Source organism: Echeneis naucrates, chromosome 1 (assembly GCF_900963305.1).
Source record: "Echeneis naucrates chromosome 1, fEcheNa1.1, whole genome shotgun sequence".
In the NCBI taxonomy this organism is placed as follows: Eukaryota; Metazoa; Chordata; class Actinopteri; order Carangiformes; family Echeneidae; genus Echeneis; species Echeneis naucrates.
The window spans coordinates 13,880,204-13,895,754 of NC_042511.1; the positions used below are offsets into that span (position 1 = coordinate 13,880,204).

General features: G+C 39.9%; 1 protein-coding gene across 1 annotated transcript; it reads left to right on the plus strand.

Moving 5' to 3' along the window:
• The first annotated feature begins 1,094 nt into the window (after positions 1–1,094).
• On the plus strand, positions 1,095–15,371 carry haspin (histone H3 associated protein kinase). Its single transcript, XM_029507514.1, has 16 exons — positions 1,095–1,489; positions 5,016–5,165; positions 5,468–5,605; positions 7,053–7,193; positions 7,453–9,139; positions 9,512–9,644; positions 9,809–9,951; positions 10,494–10,682; positions 11,102–11,187; positions 11,348–11,410; positions 11,505–11,596; positions 11,844–11,923; positions 12,337–12,425; positions 12,792–12,934; positions 13,048–13,150; positions 14,957–15,371. Exons 1-16 carry the CDS (start codon positions 1,332–1,334, stop codon positions 15,156–15,158), a joined length of 3,597 nt encoding a protein of 1,198 aa, XP_029363374.1. The 5' UTR covers positions 1,095–1,331; the 3' UTR covers positions 15,159–15,371.
• The last annotated feature ends 180 nt before the right edge of the window (positions 15,372–15,551 follow it).

Below are 15,551 nucleotides of genomic sequence, written 5' to 3' on the forward strand. Positions count from 1 at the left end.
GCGTCTCCTTCAGATGTAAATTAGATTAAGACTTGTCTCATCTGAGAAACAATAAATACCCATTTAGTATTTTACCACCAAAGCACTTATACATCCCCTGGACAAAGAATAGCTGCTGGGAGCTGCCAACACTGGGGTCTGACTGAAAACCCCCTTTTATCCCCTCCATGATCCAGTTCCTCTGAGGCTGTGTAATCTGCTGGAACGGGACCCTTCCACTCTTTCTCCTCTCATTTTTCTTCTTTTTTGCTTCAGATAATATTAACACGTACTATGGTACGCAGTGTATCATCCACATTATACTAAAAGAGTGATGAATACATACCACTTTGGATGATATTCGAGCCGAAATTTTTTGTCAGGCTTCCTCTCTCGCCTTGTTTTTAGAAACAGTGTTGCTTTTAGCTGTTCTTGTCGGTCTGAACTCTTCATAGTTCTCCATTATCATAAGAATTGTTTGACTTTGGCATCATGGACATTTTCATAAATCACCTCATTTTCGTTTTCAGGAAAAGCTCCTTCCATCATTCAGCCAGTGAACGAAGGTAACACTAAGAAGACAATGGTGTTTTTATGTGACCTGAACCTTCTTTCAAATTACTCTGCGGACACAAAGATAGCCACGTTCACACTTTTTCTTCCTCATTTCTCAGCGAATCATCTGATTGAAACCGTATTTATTTCCTATTTTCAAGAGCCATAACTAACCAAACCTGAAACAAATGGTTGAACAGATGTTTTTAAGGTGTCGCACCAGCTTATTTTTGGGCATGACAAAAAATTTACTCCATATTTTTAAGTTCTCTGAGGGAAAACTCACTCTATAATCCATCATTTTAGCAAAATATTAAATAACCAGCCTATATCAGGGCCAACATACAAACAGCCATTCACACTTGCATTTATGTCTACGGGGCAATGTAGATTCCCCACTTAAACTACACACGCATGCCTTTGGACTGTGGGATCGTATTGATCATTAAAGTGTGGTATCGTCCATTACTACTCCCATCCGCCAGGAGGCGCTGTGACGTCACGGTCACCGGTTGTTGGCCAATCATCGGCGAGTCCGGCAGTTTGAACGAGAAGCGGTCCAACGGATTCACGCCGACACTGAACATGACAGAGAAGACGAAAAAAGAGGACATGTAACTCCGCAAATCATGGAAACGTGTTCAAGTTAAGCAATTGCTAAGACAGGCAGAGTTTATTTATGCCGCTTAATAGTTTGTTTAGCCACAGTTAGCGGCTGTCGTCGGCCAAATGCTTCCGGGAAGGTGGCTGGACACAAGTTTGGCTCTCTGATCCGGTAAAAGCTGAAACTTCCCAACATGAAGTCTTCACGGTCCTTGATGCTGAAGACGTACGGCAAGAAGAGGCGACAGCTGTCCGCCTGGATCTCACCCGATAACCGCAAACGGGCCTTCGACAGCACCTTGTCAGACAACGACGTCTTCGTCCCTGAGTCAGCAAAACCTGCCAGCAAAAGGTGCGTCCGGGCCGGCAGGGGATGACAGGCCGAGTCCTCTGATCCGGACCGTCATTCGTGTGCACAACTTTGTCTTTGCAGCATATGAATGTATGTATAGTTTGACCCATTGATTCAGTTTGATGTTTGGGAGTGGTTCACAACAACAAGCAGCCTCCTAAAGTTAAAGCACCACTGCACTTAAATTCTTTAAGCTGGCTATTATATCTGTTTTCTGATCCTGTTTACCATCTGTCTACTATCCACCTTTCCTTTCCCTAAGCTAAATAAGTTCAAAGCTCTTTATTTTCTAACTGTTGAAGGTACCAATCTTTTAGTTGAGTCAAAATCAATATGTACCTACGAGCATGCAAACAAGGTCGGCAAAGCACATTACCAAAGAAAACAGCTGGCCTAGTAAATCACTTCCAACATCCATTCCAGGTTTAACATCATTTAGAGATTGTAGAGAGCGAGTCTCTGGTCCTGGCTGCGGACACCAAACTGCTTGGAGTAATATTAGAAATGGTCAAAGCAGATTGGAAACATAATCACCACAATAATGCATTTCAGTCACTGTTCAAACTTTCCTTACTTACTCACTCCAGGTGCTCAGGTGTGGAGTCAAGACTGTCACGTACAGTTTAGAAGAGAACTGAGCCTCACAATTGTTGACATTTTCATCTATTCATTATCTATGTTGCTTGTTCAATTGGGTTTTGAGGTTTAGGTTGGGTTGGGTTTTTACCATGTGTTCAAATTCAAATAATGTTAAAATTGATGAAGTGTTTGATTAATCATTGATTATTATTGATTCAATTGCTCTCATACAGGGAAAAGTATTCCGGCACTGTGCCGGATCTCCGGTGAGTGTTGTTGGACTGCGATTAGAAAAAGATCAAGATTAACAAAACAAACCTGTAGATGCAGGATATTGTCAGGCTGGAGCAGTCAGTTGAGTTTGCCTATCAATAGAATGAGAGTAACGCAGCTTTCCCTCCCAACCAAACTAACATCACTAACCAATCAGCAGGGGTGGACAGTAACTGTACTTAAGTACAGTTTTTGAGTATCTGTACTTCAGTATTATTTTTGGGGGATACTTTTACTTTCACTTCACTACATTTGAAGGACATATATTATACTTTTTACTCCACTACATTTCTATTGATGCTCTTGTTACTCGCTACTTTTGCTGTAGTCTAACATTACTTGTTCATTGTTTTTAATTGTAATTGTTTTTGTAACATGCACACCTCTGTGCCTGTTCCAGGTAAGAATATGACCACGATGTATAATACTCATCCTACCTGGGATTATTTCTCCATAACAATCGGCTTATTATACATGTGGCCGTATTATTACCTGGAACAGGCACACCTCTTGCATTCAGATGAGCAGCATTAGCTTATAGCCAGAGTTTGGATGTCTTCTGTGGACATCACTTACAACACAGTCCATCTCCTTGTCACCCACAGCTTAATGCAGGTGTGTTGTTGTGTATGAAGCGGTGGGATACTTCATCTAAATTTGTGCCCAATATCTTTGTCGGAAAGTGCGGAAATAACGGCAACAACTTTCTTACCTTGCTCTATGTTTCTCGTCCCAGCTTCACAGTCACCACCCTTTTTTTTTTTAAATATTTGTTCAGAAAATGTCTTAACCGTTTATTTTTTTACTCTTTTCTTTTCCTTTCTGGGCACTGGCCTTATGCAGACATATTCCTACTGAACAGACAACAGAGTACAGCCTAGCATAGCAACAGTAACTAAGGGGGGCGGGGCTTAACAAAAGCTCAGTGACCAAACCACTTGTTTGGGGGGGGGTCAAACTTCGATGGGTTAGTTTGACAGATAAAAATAATAATTGTATATATTTTTACATTTAATGAACTAGTATATTAAATTCTGTCCCCTTTTCCTCCATAAATAAGTAATCTCAATGGGTGACTCATTCTGTTTTTTCCTGGTCTATATTCTCTTGCGCTGTTTCTGGTCTAGTTATGAGTACCTCCCTTACTCATAACTAATTAACCTAGCAGTGTTTGGCTGCCTGCACCGGAAATCGAACCGAAATTGAACCTCTCTCTGGTGTGGTCTGGTCTTTTTTCTGGTCCTGTTTACCCTCTGTCTACTGTCCGCTTTTCCTTGCTGTAACACAGTCACTCTTTGCCAAACGACCATCTGCCCCTACCGGGAAATGAACCCACAACCTCCTTATTGCACGTCAGAAGTGCTAACCACTACGCCACAGTGCTGCTCAAGTTTAAAAGAGCCGAGACTTAGCTTTATACCTAGCTACACTAGCATTAGCTTAGCTGGCTAAAGTGTGGAGCCGCAACTCTAACTCACCAATCCTTGCCTCCATTTTTGCCATCATCCTGCATCTATGACAAGAGGTATGATCTTAAAAGGAGGCAGAGGAGGAACTAGACATGTAGCACACAGGACAGTCTATTAATCAAGGTGAATAGAAGAGACAGCAACACGAAGTAACACACAGCACAACCAGCAGAGATCGGACCCCCCACAGACCTCCCTGGAGTTTGAGACCCAGACCCCTCCAGAGACTAGACCAGAGGTCACCACATCTGGTCCGGGATGTTTCCTGCTCCAACACACCTGATTCAAATGAGTTACTCCTGATCAGACTTCAGCAGAGCTTGATGATGAGCTGATCATTTGAATCAGGTGTATTAGAGCAGGAAACATCTAAAACATGCAGGACAGTGTCCCTCCAGGACCGCAGCTGGAGACCTCTGGACTGGACCAAACCCCTCCAGAGACTAGAGACTAGACTGGATCGCTCCAGAGACCGGTTCTTGTAGGGCCTCTTTAACTGAAGGTATTTTTGAGCTATAATCTGTCTGTAGCAGAATCGCATCAGTGTATTATATAATGACAATAAAGCTACTTTCCGTTCCTGTATTTCCTGAGGTATTGTTTTTTATACTTTTACTTATGTAATTTTTAAAGAAATATTTTTGTACTTTTACTAATTTTGATGAAGCTAATTTTGCTTGTATTGTAGTAACATTTGACAAGGAGTGTCTGTCCTTTTACTCAAGTAGTGAAATTGTGTACTCTGTCCACCTCAGAAGTAGGGGTTGGTGGTCTGGGAGAACCTGGTTGAGATTCAGCAGCAGGTGATGCTGCATTCTAAACAACAAAAAAATTAGCTCTAAGTTGTCAAACTCGGGAATTACTGTTTCCAAAATAAACATAAATGGCTGCTGCACATATTTTAGCGTCCACCAAATAATGGTAATATGCCGTTTATGAAGCCAGGGGACGACATCCTAACAACAAACAAAGGACTTAAAATAAGTAGCACTGGGCGTGGACAGAAGAGAGGGGCAGAGATGACAAGCCTTTTGGTTATTTATCTCCTATTTTGTATTTAGAATAAGAGTTAAATAGTTTACTGTTGCACCTCCCCGGAAAAAATTCAGGCTCAGGATTTTTTCTTACTTAAAGCCCTGTCTCATGTTCAATTTTATGTCCTTGCGTTTCCTTAGAACCTCATCTGTTTGTTCATCATGTTTTAGAGAGACAAAGAAGAGTGTTGTGAGTCAGAGAGCAGCGCGTACTGCCAAGAAAAAGGCCATGCTGTGTCTGATGGAGAGTAGCAGTGATGAGAACATCGATGTCTTCTCTCATCCCTCTACTCAACCTGCTCAACAGGGCAAGACAAAAAGGTCTGTTAACAAATATGAAGCTGGCAATTTTTTGTGATGTTATTACTTTATAATGTATAATTTGCAATGAATAAACTTAATGATAAACGAATTCTAAGTCCTAAACAGACAGACTATTGCTGAAGTAACTAATTTGCATTACTGATTGTAAAGTTTGTCCATTTTAAGTTAAATTAATAAAAAAAAAAAACTGAAATTATTTGTTTAGTTTAATGTCTCAATGTACTTTTACTGACCACTTGTAATACTCAGTATTTTAATATGCTTCTCTGTTGACATTAATCTCTTCTGTGTTATTGGAGGGAGACAACTATTGCCAGCAGTAGAGCAGTCTGTGCTGCCCAGAGAAAAGCTGTGAATGTGGGCAGCAGTGATGAAGAAAACATCAGCAGACCCTCTCTTGCATGCCCACAGCCTGCTCAGCGGAACAAGACAACCAGGTCTGTGCACAAACATGAGTAGAACACTTTGCGTGTCTATACATGCGATATGACATGCATTTCAGTATATGTGACTGCTTTCACGTGATCCTTCAAATGACAGCTTTCATTGCATTGATGATGAAATTGTACTTATAAGATTTAGGTCTGCTGTATATTGTCATTTTTGCTCTTCAATTCTTGAGCAGATTCTTATCAATAGAAGGGCAGAATACTTCATATGCGGTTTTATTTTTCTGACAACAGAGAAGTTATGCGTATATGTATGAACTTGTGTATGAATGTATGAATTTTTGGGTCAATTTTTTAAAATATTTTTTTAAATGACTTTTTTATTATTATTCATTTTTATATAAAATAATAAATAAAAGAAATTAATAAGAAAAAGGGCATCCCAGTAAATAATCTCTGACATCATGTTCTTTTAACTCTGCCACTCAGTGCCCCTTAAAAATAAAAATAAATAAATAAATAAATATATATATATATATAAATAATAAATAAATAAATGCTTCCAGTTTTGATGGCAAACTCAAAAAACTGGAGTTACCATTACTGTAGTAGCTAGGGGGGATAAAAACTCACAAAAAAGTTCTTATGTGAGTCAAGATGATCCTTCAATTTTCCACCACTCTGTACAGATTTAGGATTAGATTTGGCCATGTGTATCTAAATATATGTGATTTGTTTTATCAAAGACATTCATTCATTCATCTTTTACCACTTATCCGTTTCTTGGTCGGGTAGGATGCTGGAGCCAATCCCAGCTCTCATTAGGTGTCCATTGCAGGGCCAACACACAGAGACCAACAACCACTCACACTCAGACCTACAGGGTATTTACAGTGACCATTTAATCTAAACATGCATGTCTTTGGATGGTGGGAGGAAACTGGAGTACCTGGAGGACATGCAAACTCTGCACAGAAATGCCCCAGGCCGGGACTCGAGCACACAACCTTTTTATTGTGGGGCAACAGCGCTAACCACTATGCCACCTTGCTGCCCTTTATTGAAAACATATCAGACTAAAATATTTATTACAAATAAAAGTTTAATTTAACAACCACAATTTTTAATGAATATCAAATGTTGGAAACAGTGTCTCAACATAATTTCCCAGAGCCAAAAATATGCCTATAAATAATTTTTAGTTTGTATGGGCGGTAATCCACAAACCCTTTTAAATTTTTATGATGTTATGCAGAAGCATCACATGTTTTATATTTGAGAAGCTAATTCCCCCCCCACACACCCAGATAATATTTATTTTGGCAGCCAAATTCCGTCATTGTGATATTTTACTAAAAAGTGATGATGATGCTGAATTTGGTTGTACACGAACATACTTGGGCTGAACCTACAACCATAATGTCTTTTAGTAATTGAGTTATTTTAGCATTTGTTTGTGTCTTTCTGAAAAGATCTTTTCAATGCATGCCAACAGGAAAAGCCGACATGTCTCTCTTCCAAGAGTTCTGACAAGACTGAAAGGCCAGCATACTTCAATGACCAGTGAAAGTGATGAAGACTCAGTGTTTGCTCCAAAATGCCGCAAAAAATCAGTTTGCATGAAGAAAGGTTTTAAGTAAGTACTGAGGCAGACAGGTTGTTAGTGCTCCTGTTAAATATTAGAAGTGCATCTCAACTTTGGCAAACTTTCTGACTCTAAAATTAGTCCATTAGTCCTGAGGACTATACATAAGCGGCCTCAGGTGATGTCCCGGGATCTGCCTGTGTTTTAAGTTAAGTTTGAGGCTGGACATTTGGATTCAGCCAAAATATCTGTTGCAATTCCTGCAAACATTAATTGATGATTAATTCTGCTTCTGTTTATTCCCCACCAGTGTTCATCCTCCCTCTGTGGGCCGCTTTGTCACCTGTCGGCGACATGAAGCTGCCATCAAACCCAAACGTTCTAAAGCAAAAGTCAGTACACACAACTCCTCAGATGATTTTACTTCTGGGGACTTTTACCTCAGTGGTATTCTTCAGCCCTCAAGGAGAAGGAAGGCCCCTTTGGCAGTTTTGGTGACAAGTGCAGAGAACTCTATGAACACAACAGGGACATCTGCCTTGTCCACCAACCCCCTGAGAGAGATATCCCTTAATGAGTTAGTTGATAACAACCTTGGACCCTGCCACAGGAAACCTATCTTTTGCTCTACACCCTCAGCAGGTTCCTACAACAAACATCCACACCTTAAGCTTTGTGCCATCAGTGATAAATCTTCCATTTCTCCGTCCATATCAATGAGCTATATAGGTCCAACTGAGCTCCCCTCTGTTGAAAAGCTGCAGTCAAGCATTGCTGCACAAGAACCCGACCTGCATCACCATGAAGAACCCTCCGGTGATTTCTTTATTGGACTCGAGGGCACTAACATGGGAAATAGCTGTATGGAGGAAGCCAAAAGTCACAGTCAAGACTCAAAAATAAAGGGTGGTGGGAAATTAACAAGTCTAATTCTGCTGTCTACAAAAAGTGAAAGCAGCAGTGATTTTGTGTCAGCAGCAGGAGGGTTAGAGTGGCTGATAAATGCTCTGAGGAAGGAATGTTTGACCAAGCGCTGCACCGTGCAGCTGGAGAGATTAGACAGCCTCACTCTGACTCAGCTTTGCAGTCAAACAACCTACTCATCCTGTTTGGGACTTTCAAGCTCTGTTCACAGCCAGCAGACAAATATATATCCACTATGCATGAAGAACAGTCAAAGCCCTGACAGTAAATTCAGTGATCATTTACAACTAATAAATAGTTTTGAGTCTCCTAAAGGGACAGTTTCAGTGATAAACAGTTCACTATCAGCTGACTGTAAGTTATCTGAATACTCATCAACATCACTACAAGATACAGACAAGTCTGAAAAGGACCAAACATGTGACATTGAAAGTACAGGAGATCTCACATGTTCGAGAGAAACAGCTGAGGGTGAGATGCTTTCTCTGCGATGTTCAGTAATCAGCAGCAGTGTTGTAGTCCAGAAACGGCCCATTGATCCAGAAATGGAAGAAAAGGTGCAGATGCTGAAGAATAAATGTCTGTCCGACAAACTTGCTGTTAACATAAACAGACTCACTTTATCAGAGTTGAAAGAAATCCTCCAGCTGAAAGACAAAACGCTTGCGTCTTCTTCAGGTGGCTCAGCTAGTGACGAACAGCTAAAGAATGACCACCTATCAGAGAATGACACTAATCTCTGTCATGAAGACACTTATGTGAAAGTCAATATGAAAAAGAGGAGCTTAAACAGTTCAGAACACAGAATTCTCTCAGACAATGGAAAAGTTGTTCAGAGCTCCCGCAGCAAAATTCCTAAAAGAAAAAAGCTGTCACTGGCTCCTAAAGAGAAGAGGAGGAGGAGCAGATCTCCGGACAGAGCTGGGACGAGCAGGAAGGCTTGTGTGAGTGGGCTGAGTGTGAGTCGCTGGAAAAACAAAGGCGACACCAGCACACATGTGTGGGGAGGTGGTGTCAAGGCAGTGGACTGCAGCATCAATGAGCTGGGTGCAATGCCACACAAACAGCCAAGGGTGAGGACAACGTGCACAAAAACTTCACAATACCACTTCTTAAAAATCATTAGTTGAATTCACATTTTTCATAGTTTTGCTGATTAGCCACATTAATAGACAGAAGAAGCGGTATGAATGTCATATAATACTCAACATATCAACACCGTCTTAAAATAATCGGCCAAGTCATTTTTATCTATTTATTTTTTTTATTTTTTATTTTTTCAGATTTTTCAGGAAACAAAAACCATTTGTTGAATATATGATATTTAGGTAAAAAAAAAAACACTTATTTTAAGAGGATGAAGATATTCCTGCTGACACACTGTCTAGATTCCTTTCCAAAACCCATAAATGGCACTCTGTCCTCCTGTGTTTACATCCTTCTAGATTGGAACATACACAAACTTGTCCACCCCGCAGAGAGCCGGTCCACTCAACCTCTCATCTCTGTTGCCTGACTTCACACCAAACACACACACCTGGAGCCGCCTTAAGGCAGCACTCTCTGTTCATCGCAAAAGTATGTTATACACGCACTCTCTCCACTAAGTTTGAATTTCCCTCAATTGTTTTTAATTTTTAATGTTTTTGTTTTTGTTTTTTTTTTTTAACTTCATTTAAAGCTGCCACATCAGCAAGTGTGTCCTTAACTTTTAAATGTTTCTCTGTCTTTGTCCACATTAGTACTACTTACTCCAAGAGGCTTACATCTGTCAGACTCTCCTGGAGGAGCAGCTCTTGCAGACATTAGCCAAGATCTCTTCGCCACACCCTTGAGGACGCCGCTCCACAGACACTTCCAGACAAAACTATACCACAATTCTCTGGTACAACACACAGTTAATATCCGCAACTATCAAGGAGTCAAATCTGATGCTGTTACCTGTTAGTTAACACAGTTAGTCAAAGCTGATGCAGTCAACAGTCCTGCCAAAAACCCCAACTTCATGAAATCTACACTGTTTGTTGAGAGTCAGAAAGGTGCTGAGTCAGCTGTAATGGCTTTTGATTATTCAGCTGACCCTCTTTGATCCCAAATATATCATAACATATTTAAAATGTGAACCAAATATAAATAATCAAGAAACTACATGATTCTCCATATAATTTGAAGAGTTTTCATTCACGCTACTGCTGTTTTGTTGCCAAATTACAGCTGAGGACAAAAAAATGATTTGTACTCGTTTGGCCTGGCCATGCAGTTACAGTTAAACCAGTTGATGTCCAGCTGATGGACAGCCTCTCTATTTGATCAGAAAAGACATTGACAATGACCATTCAATTATGTGTAGTATTTAAGACATGAAAAACACAATTTACATTTTTGCTCTTTTGTTGATATGGCCTGCCATTAAATATGTTCTTACAGGTTGCTTGTGAGGATGCAGATCTGTCCGATGCAGAGAAAGTCTATGCTGAATGTGGCCAACAGCACCCTCTGCTCTGGGAGGAGTGCATTCTCCCTCATCGTATGAAACGCTGTGTTAAAATTGGGGAAGGGACCTTCGGTGAGGTGTTCTCCACTGTTAATACCTCAGGAGACACCGTTGCACTCAAAGTATGTGATTGTGTATTTTTGGTATATGATATAACCCATATTGCATCACAGGTGTTGTACTTTTAGTTTTATTTACAACCAAATTTTTATTTTATTGAATTTTTTTAGCTTTCGGTCATATTCACTGGCCTTCGATAATAAGTCAAAATAGGGTTAGGGTTAGGGTTGCTCAGATGTCATCACGTGACTTAAGTATGACAATTTGGTCTCAAAACAAATAGTTGTTTTTAACATTGTGTGGTTTACAAAATTATGATCAAATGAGAATATTACCACATTTTAGTGGAGTTTTTATTTGGTTGTTGTTGTTGTTGCTGTTTTTTTTTTTAACATTGCTTGTTTAGTGCACATTTTAAGAAGTCATAAATGTGTGTATATTCAGGTTTTCTGCAGTGAAACATTGGCTCTTGTCTTCACAGATAATTCCAGTAGAGGGCAGTGAGATTGTGAACGGAGAGGACCAGAAAACCTTTGGGGAGATTCTCCATGAGATTATCATCTCAAAGTAAGTAGTATAGTGACTGCAAACAAACATAACACACCAGCCTCCGCCATCTGCAGACCCAGATAGCCACTAGAACATGTGCGTGAAAGTTGTGACGCCATTTAATTTTGTGATGCCTGGGCCTTTGCTAAGTAATCAGCCCTTTGTTTTTTCATTTCAGGGAGTTGAGCAGTCTGAAAGAGAAACAACAAAACCAGACTCACAGCTTTATTGGACTCAGAGAGTGAGCGCTTCTTGTGGTTCTTTGCCTTTTTGTCTGTTAGCTTTTCAGTGGTTAGAGTGTTAATGTGTGTTAATTGTTAATTGTTCCCTCACAGTCTCCACTGCGTCCGAGGATGCTACCCTCCAGATTTCCTGAATGCTTGGGATAGGTTTGACCAACAGAAAGGTTCTGAGAATGACAGACCAGGTTGGTGAGACAAAAGAATATTAACATTTACTTCACGTGTTCTCTGAGGCTGCTGCTGTGACTCAGGGAAACTCAGAGATTTCTTTTTTCAAAATAGTCTATTACATGTTCTGCAGTTAAGATAAATATCATGTAATATATGATTTCTGTGATCTATAATTTAACACCAATCCAGGCCTTTTAAAAATGTGTTCCAACGTAACATTTCACAGGACCTTTGCTGGTTCTCTTTGTGCTCTCTTTACAGATTTCTTTGAAAATGATCAGTTATTCATCATCCTGGAGTTTGAGTTTGGAGGCATTGATCTAGAGAACAGCAATGGCACAGTAGGGCACAAGGACTGCTGCTTAATACCCCATGTGGGATTGAATACTTTGTCATGGTTAAACTTTCATCAGCCATGTTAAAATTGCACGCAACTTCTTCAAGCAGAAGCATTAACTATAACTACATTACACAACTGACATTATCCCAGCTTTAGCGCATCGCCCTTGAACACTAGGTGTAAAGATGTGCTCATACATTGATAAATAGATTACTGGTATGAAAATAATAGTGTCTTGACAGTGAATAATAAAAAATGTAGACATTACAAATTCATGTCAGTTACACTTCAAACATGAATGTTGGAGATAATGCTGAGGGAAGATGCTAAGCTTCAGATTTTGAAAATGTGTATTATCTGGAAAACAATATTGAAACATTTAACTTAAGGTCTCTTGAATTATGTTTCCTCAAGATGGCGTCTCTGGTGGTGGCAAAGAGCATCCTACATCAGGTTACTGCTGCCTTGGCTGTTGCAGAAGAGGAGTTACAGTTTGAACACAGGTACAACACACACACACACACACACACACAAGCTATCTTCACCTAGTATGCTGCTGGTGTGTGTGTGTGTGTGTAAGACAAAAGCAGAACAGCCAGAAATGGTATAAAAAAATTATATCAGCACTTCTTTCCTGTACACTTAGAATTTTAAGCAAATCTTGTAATGACAGTCACTATTATAAAAATGGTTTGACATTCTTATTAAATTATCAAGGTCATTTCCAAACATTGTTTCGCGAGTCCGTTAACCTTAAAACGTGTGTGTGTGTGTGTGTGTGTGTGTGTGCGTGCGTTCACGCATAAGTGGTGTCTGTGTAATGGATCATTTGATGGTATTTTGTAATGTGCCTTTGCTGTTTACTTCAGGGACCTCCACTGGGGCAATGTGTTGGTAAAAACAACCAAGCTGAAGACATGGAGCTTCCTCCTGAATGGAGTGACCCATTCTGTGGAAACCAAAGGGGTGCTGGTCCGCATCATTGACTACTCTCTCTCCAGACTGGCGATAGGTCAGATTTTTTTTGCCCTCCCTTATTTTGCTTTCTCAGTCATATTTTCATTGATTTGTTTTATGCAGAAAATATATGGCACTGTTTAAATTACGATATTTTGTTGCCTCCAGATGATCTGACAGTGTCCTGTGACATCTCCAAGGATGAGGAGCTTTTCATGGGCCAAGGAGATTACCAGTTTGATATTTACAGACTGATGCGACAGGAGAATGGGTCAGTATTAGGGTTGAGCCAGATACTTGGCTGAAACGGGTATCCAGTATGGATATGGCAAGTTTGACGAGTACGTTACGAGTAATGCGAGTCAATATCTGTGCTCGGGCTGAAGGAAAATCTTCTCAGGGTGTCCTGTGATAGAGACAGAGCACAACGCATCATACTCCGAAAGCTACGCCCACCGGAAGGGAAAACAATCGGCGGCATAATTAAAAAAATACTATCCAGTAATTATCTTAAAACATTATTTCAACAGGATTATTTTAACACACTAGCTGTACTGGAGAAAAAACGGCACAATGAAAAACTCACATCTCTGGTCTTTTTCATTGTCCCTTCTGCTAAATTCACACTACTACCTCATCATTTTTAAAATAGCCTTTTATAACCCAAATGTTTCAAATCTGCCCCACTTTATGGGGTAAAAACTTGATTTGTAACAGAAGTGGTGCTGCATGCAGCCCGCATCACGTTTCTCATTCTTACCGGGTCAGTTTTTTTCTGGGTGGCTTGCTCTTCTTACCTTGGTGTAATACAAATTCAGCCCTAAGTGAAAACAAATTGAGGCTTACAATAAATATAGCAACTTCTGACCAACCCATATCAGGCTTAAAAATACAACTTTTGTATAAACCATGCCCACTTCTGGTTTAAGTCCCGCCCCTTCTGAGAAGGAATACAGATACAGATAATGTAGACTGTTGAACGGATACGGATAGTGGTGTACTTGCTCATCCCTTGTTAGTATATTTATGTCAGTGACTAATCCAGAAACACTCAATGTGACAATTACTGGCAGTATCTCTGCACTGTAAGGATGTGATACTATGCAGATTAACCATATGCACATAAAAAGAAGTTATCTGATTCAGCATTTAACTAGAGTGATAACAGAGCCAATAAACAACCTATTGATTTGCCTTTGGGGTGGTAAATCAATATGATGCTTAGAAAGTCAAAGCAGCTGATTAGCGATTTCGAAAAAAGAAAGAGCTTCTTTTTAGATCTTCTTCAGATGGATCTGTGATTTGTATGATGAAATATGTTTTCACACAGCACACGTATTTTCTTGGTGAGAATTAGAGGCCAGGATAAATACTGCTCGTCAGTCCATCCAAATGTGATGGCATACACAGCAGATTTTTAATTGTGGCTTAAAACTGAAAACAGCAAAACAGGTAGTCTGTGAATGAAACCTCTAAAACAAAAAACATCAGTAAGTTAGTAATAATAATAACCATACCCGTTTTCTGCAATGCCACTCACTGATTTCTACATAAACTGCTCTGCCGTCACCATATTGGCAGTAAGTGTCGAGCTAATTGAAAATTGGGCAAAGTTGTGGGTCCAACGTGGAGATGAGACTTGCAGACTTGCAGACTGCTGCATATGGGGTTGTGGCAAGTATACACTCACTAACTTGTGACTCAAAGCTGAATGCCCTCAAATGTAGCAGATATCAAATTTGTGGGTTAGATTAAGGAAATAAAGAATAAAACCTAATATGTAGAATTTTAAGAAGGGAGTCTATTTTGATTGACCAATCTGAAGTGGTAATTTCAGTTTTTAAGCATTTAACCACACAGCTGCAGCGGTTGCTGCATGATAACAACTCAACTTCAGAGGTGTTTCTAGCTACATTTGTACCTTCTTTACCTCTTTTTATATGTGATGTGTGTGGCATTGATCCTTTTATCGCTGCTGTTACACACATGATCAGGGTCCTTGACGCTAATCCTTCTAAATAAAGTATTACTATAACAGCTCAGATTCATGGTACTCTGCTGCTGTTGTGTCTGTCAGGAACAACTGGAGCAACTTCCATCCTCATACCAATGTGCTGTGGCTCCACTACCTGTGCTCCAAGCTGCTTTCCATGAAGTACCGTGGCCCTGGAGGGAGGGGTGCCAAGGACACGAGAGAGGAGCTCACTCGTTTCTATGACAACGTCCTCCAGTATAGTTCTGCCACAGAGGCCCTGAAAAACTGCCCAATGTTTCAATAGTATGTGAACCTTGAGTAGATGAAGTGTGAGCTGTTTAATTCGACTGTTTATTATAATGAAGGTGGTATGTCTGGCTTATGTCAGCAGTTTGCCAGTCACGCTTCATGACCTCTGATATGTCAAGGCAGTTATTGATTCCCCTGTAATACAATGACAGAGATGGAGGTCACTTAATGTACAGTATGTGCAGAATTGTCGTTTGACAAAGGTTATTAAAATGATAATGTGGAAATGATGTATTCATGTGTTTTTAATTGAGCCTTTTGATACTTATTCTTTAATAGGCTGTATATTTTTGCCCTAATTTATTTACCTGTATGCATTCTAAGTATAAATGCAAAAAAAACCTCAAAAACTTAATAAATGCTTTTGGTTTTTTCAACATCAACTTAA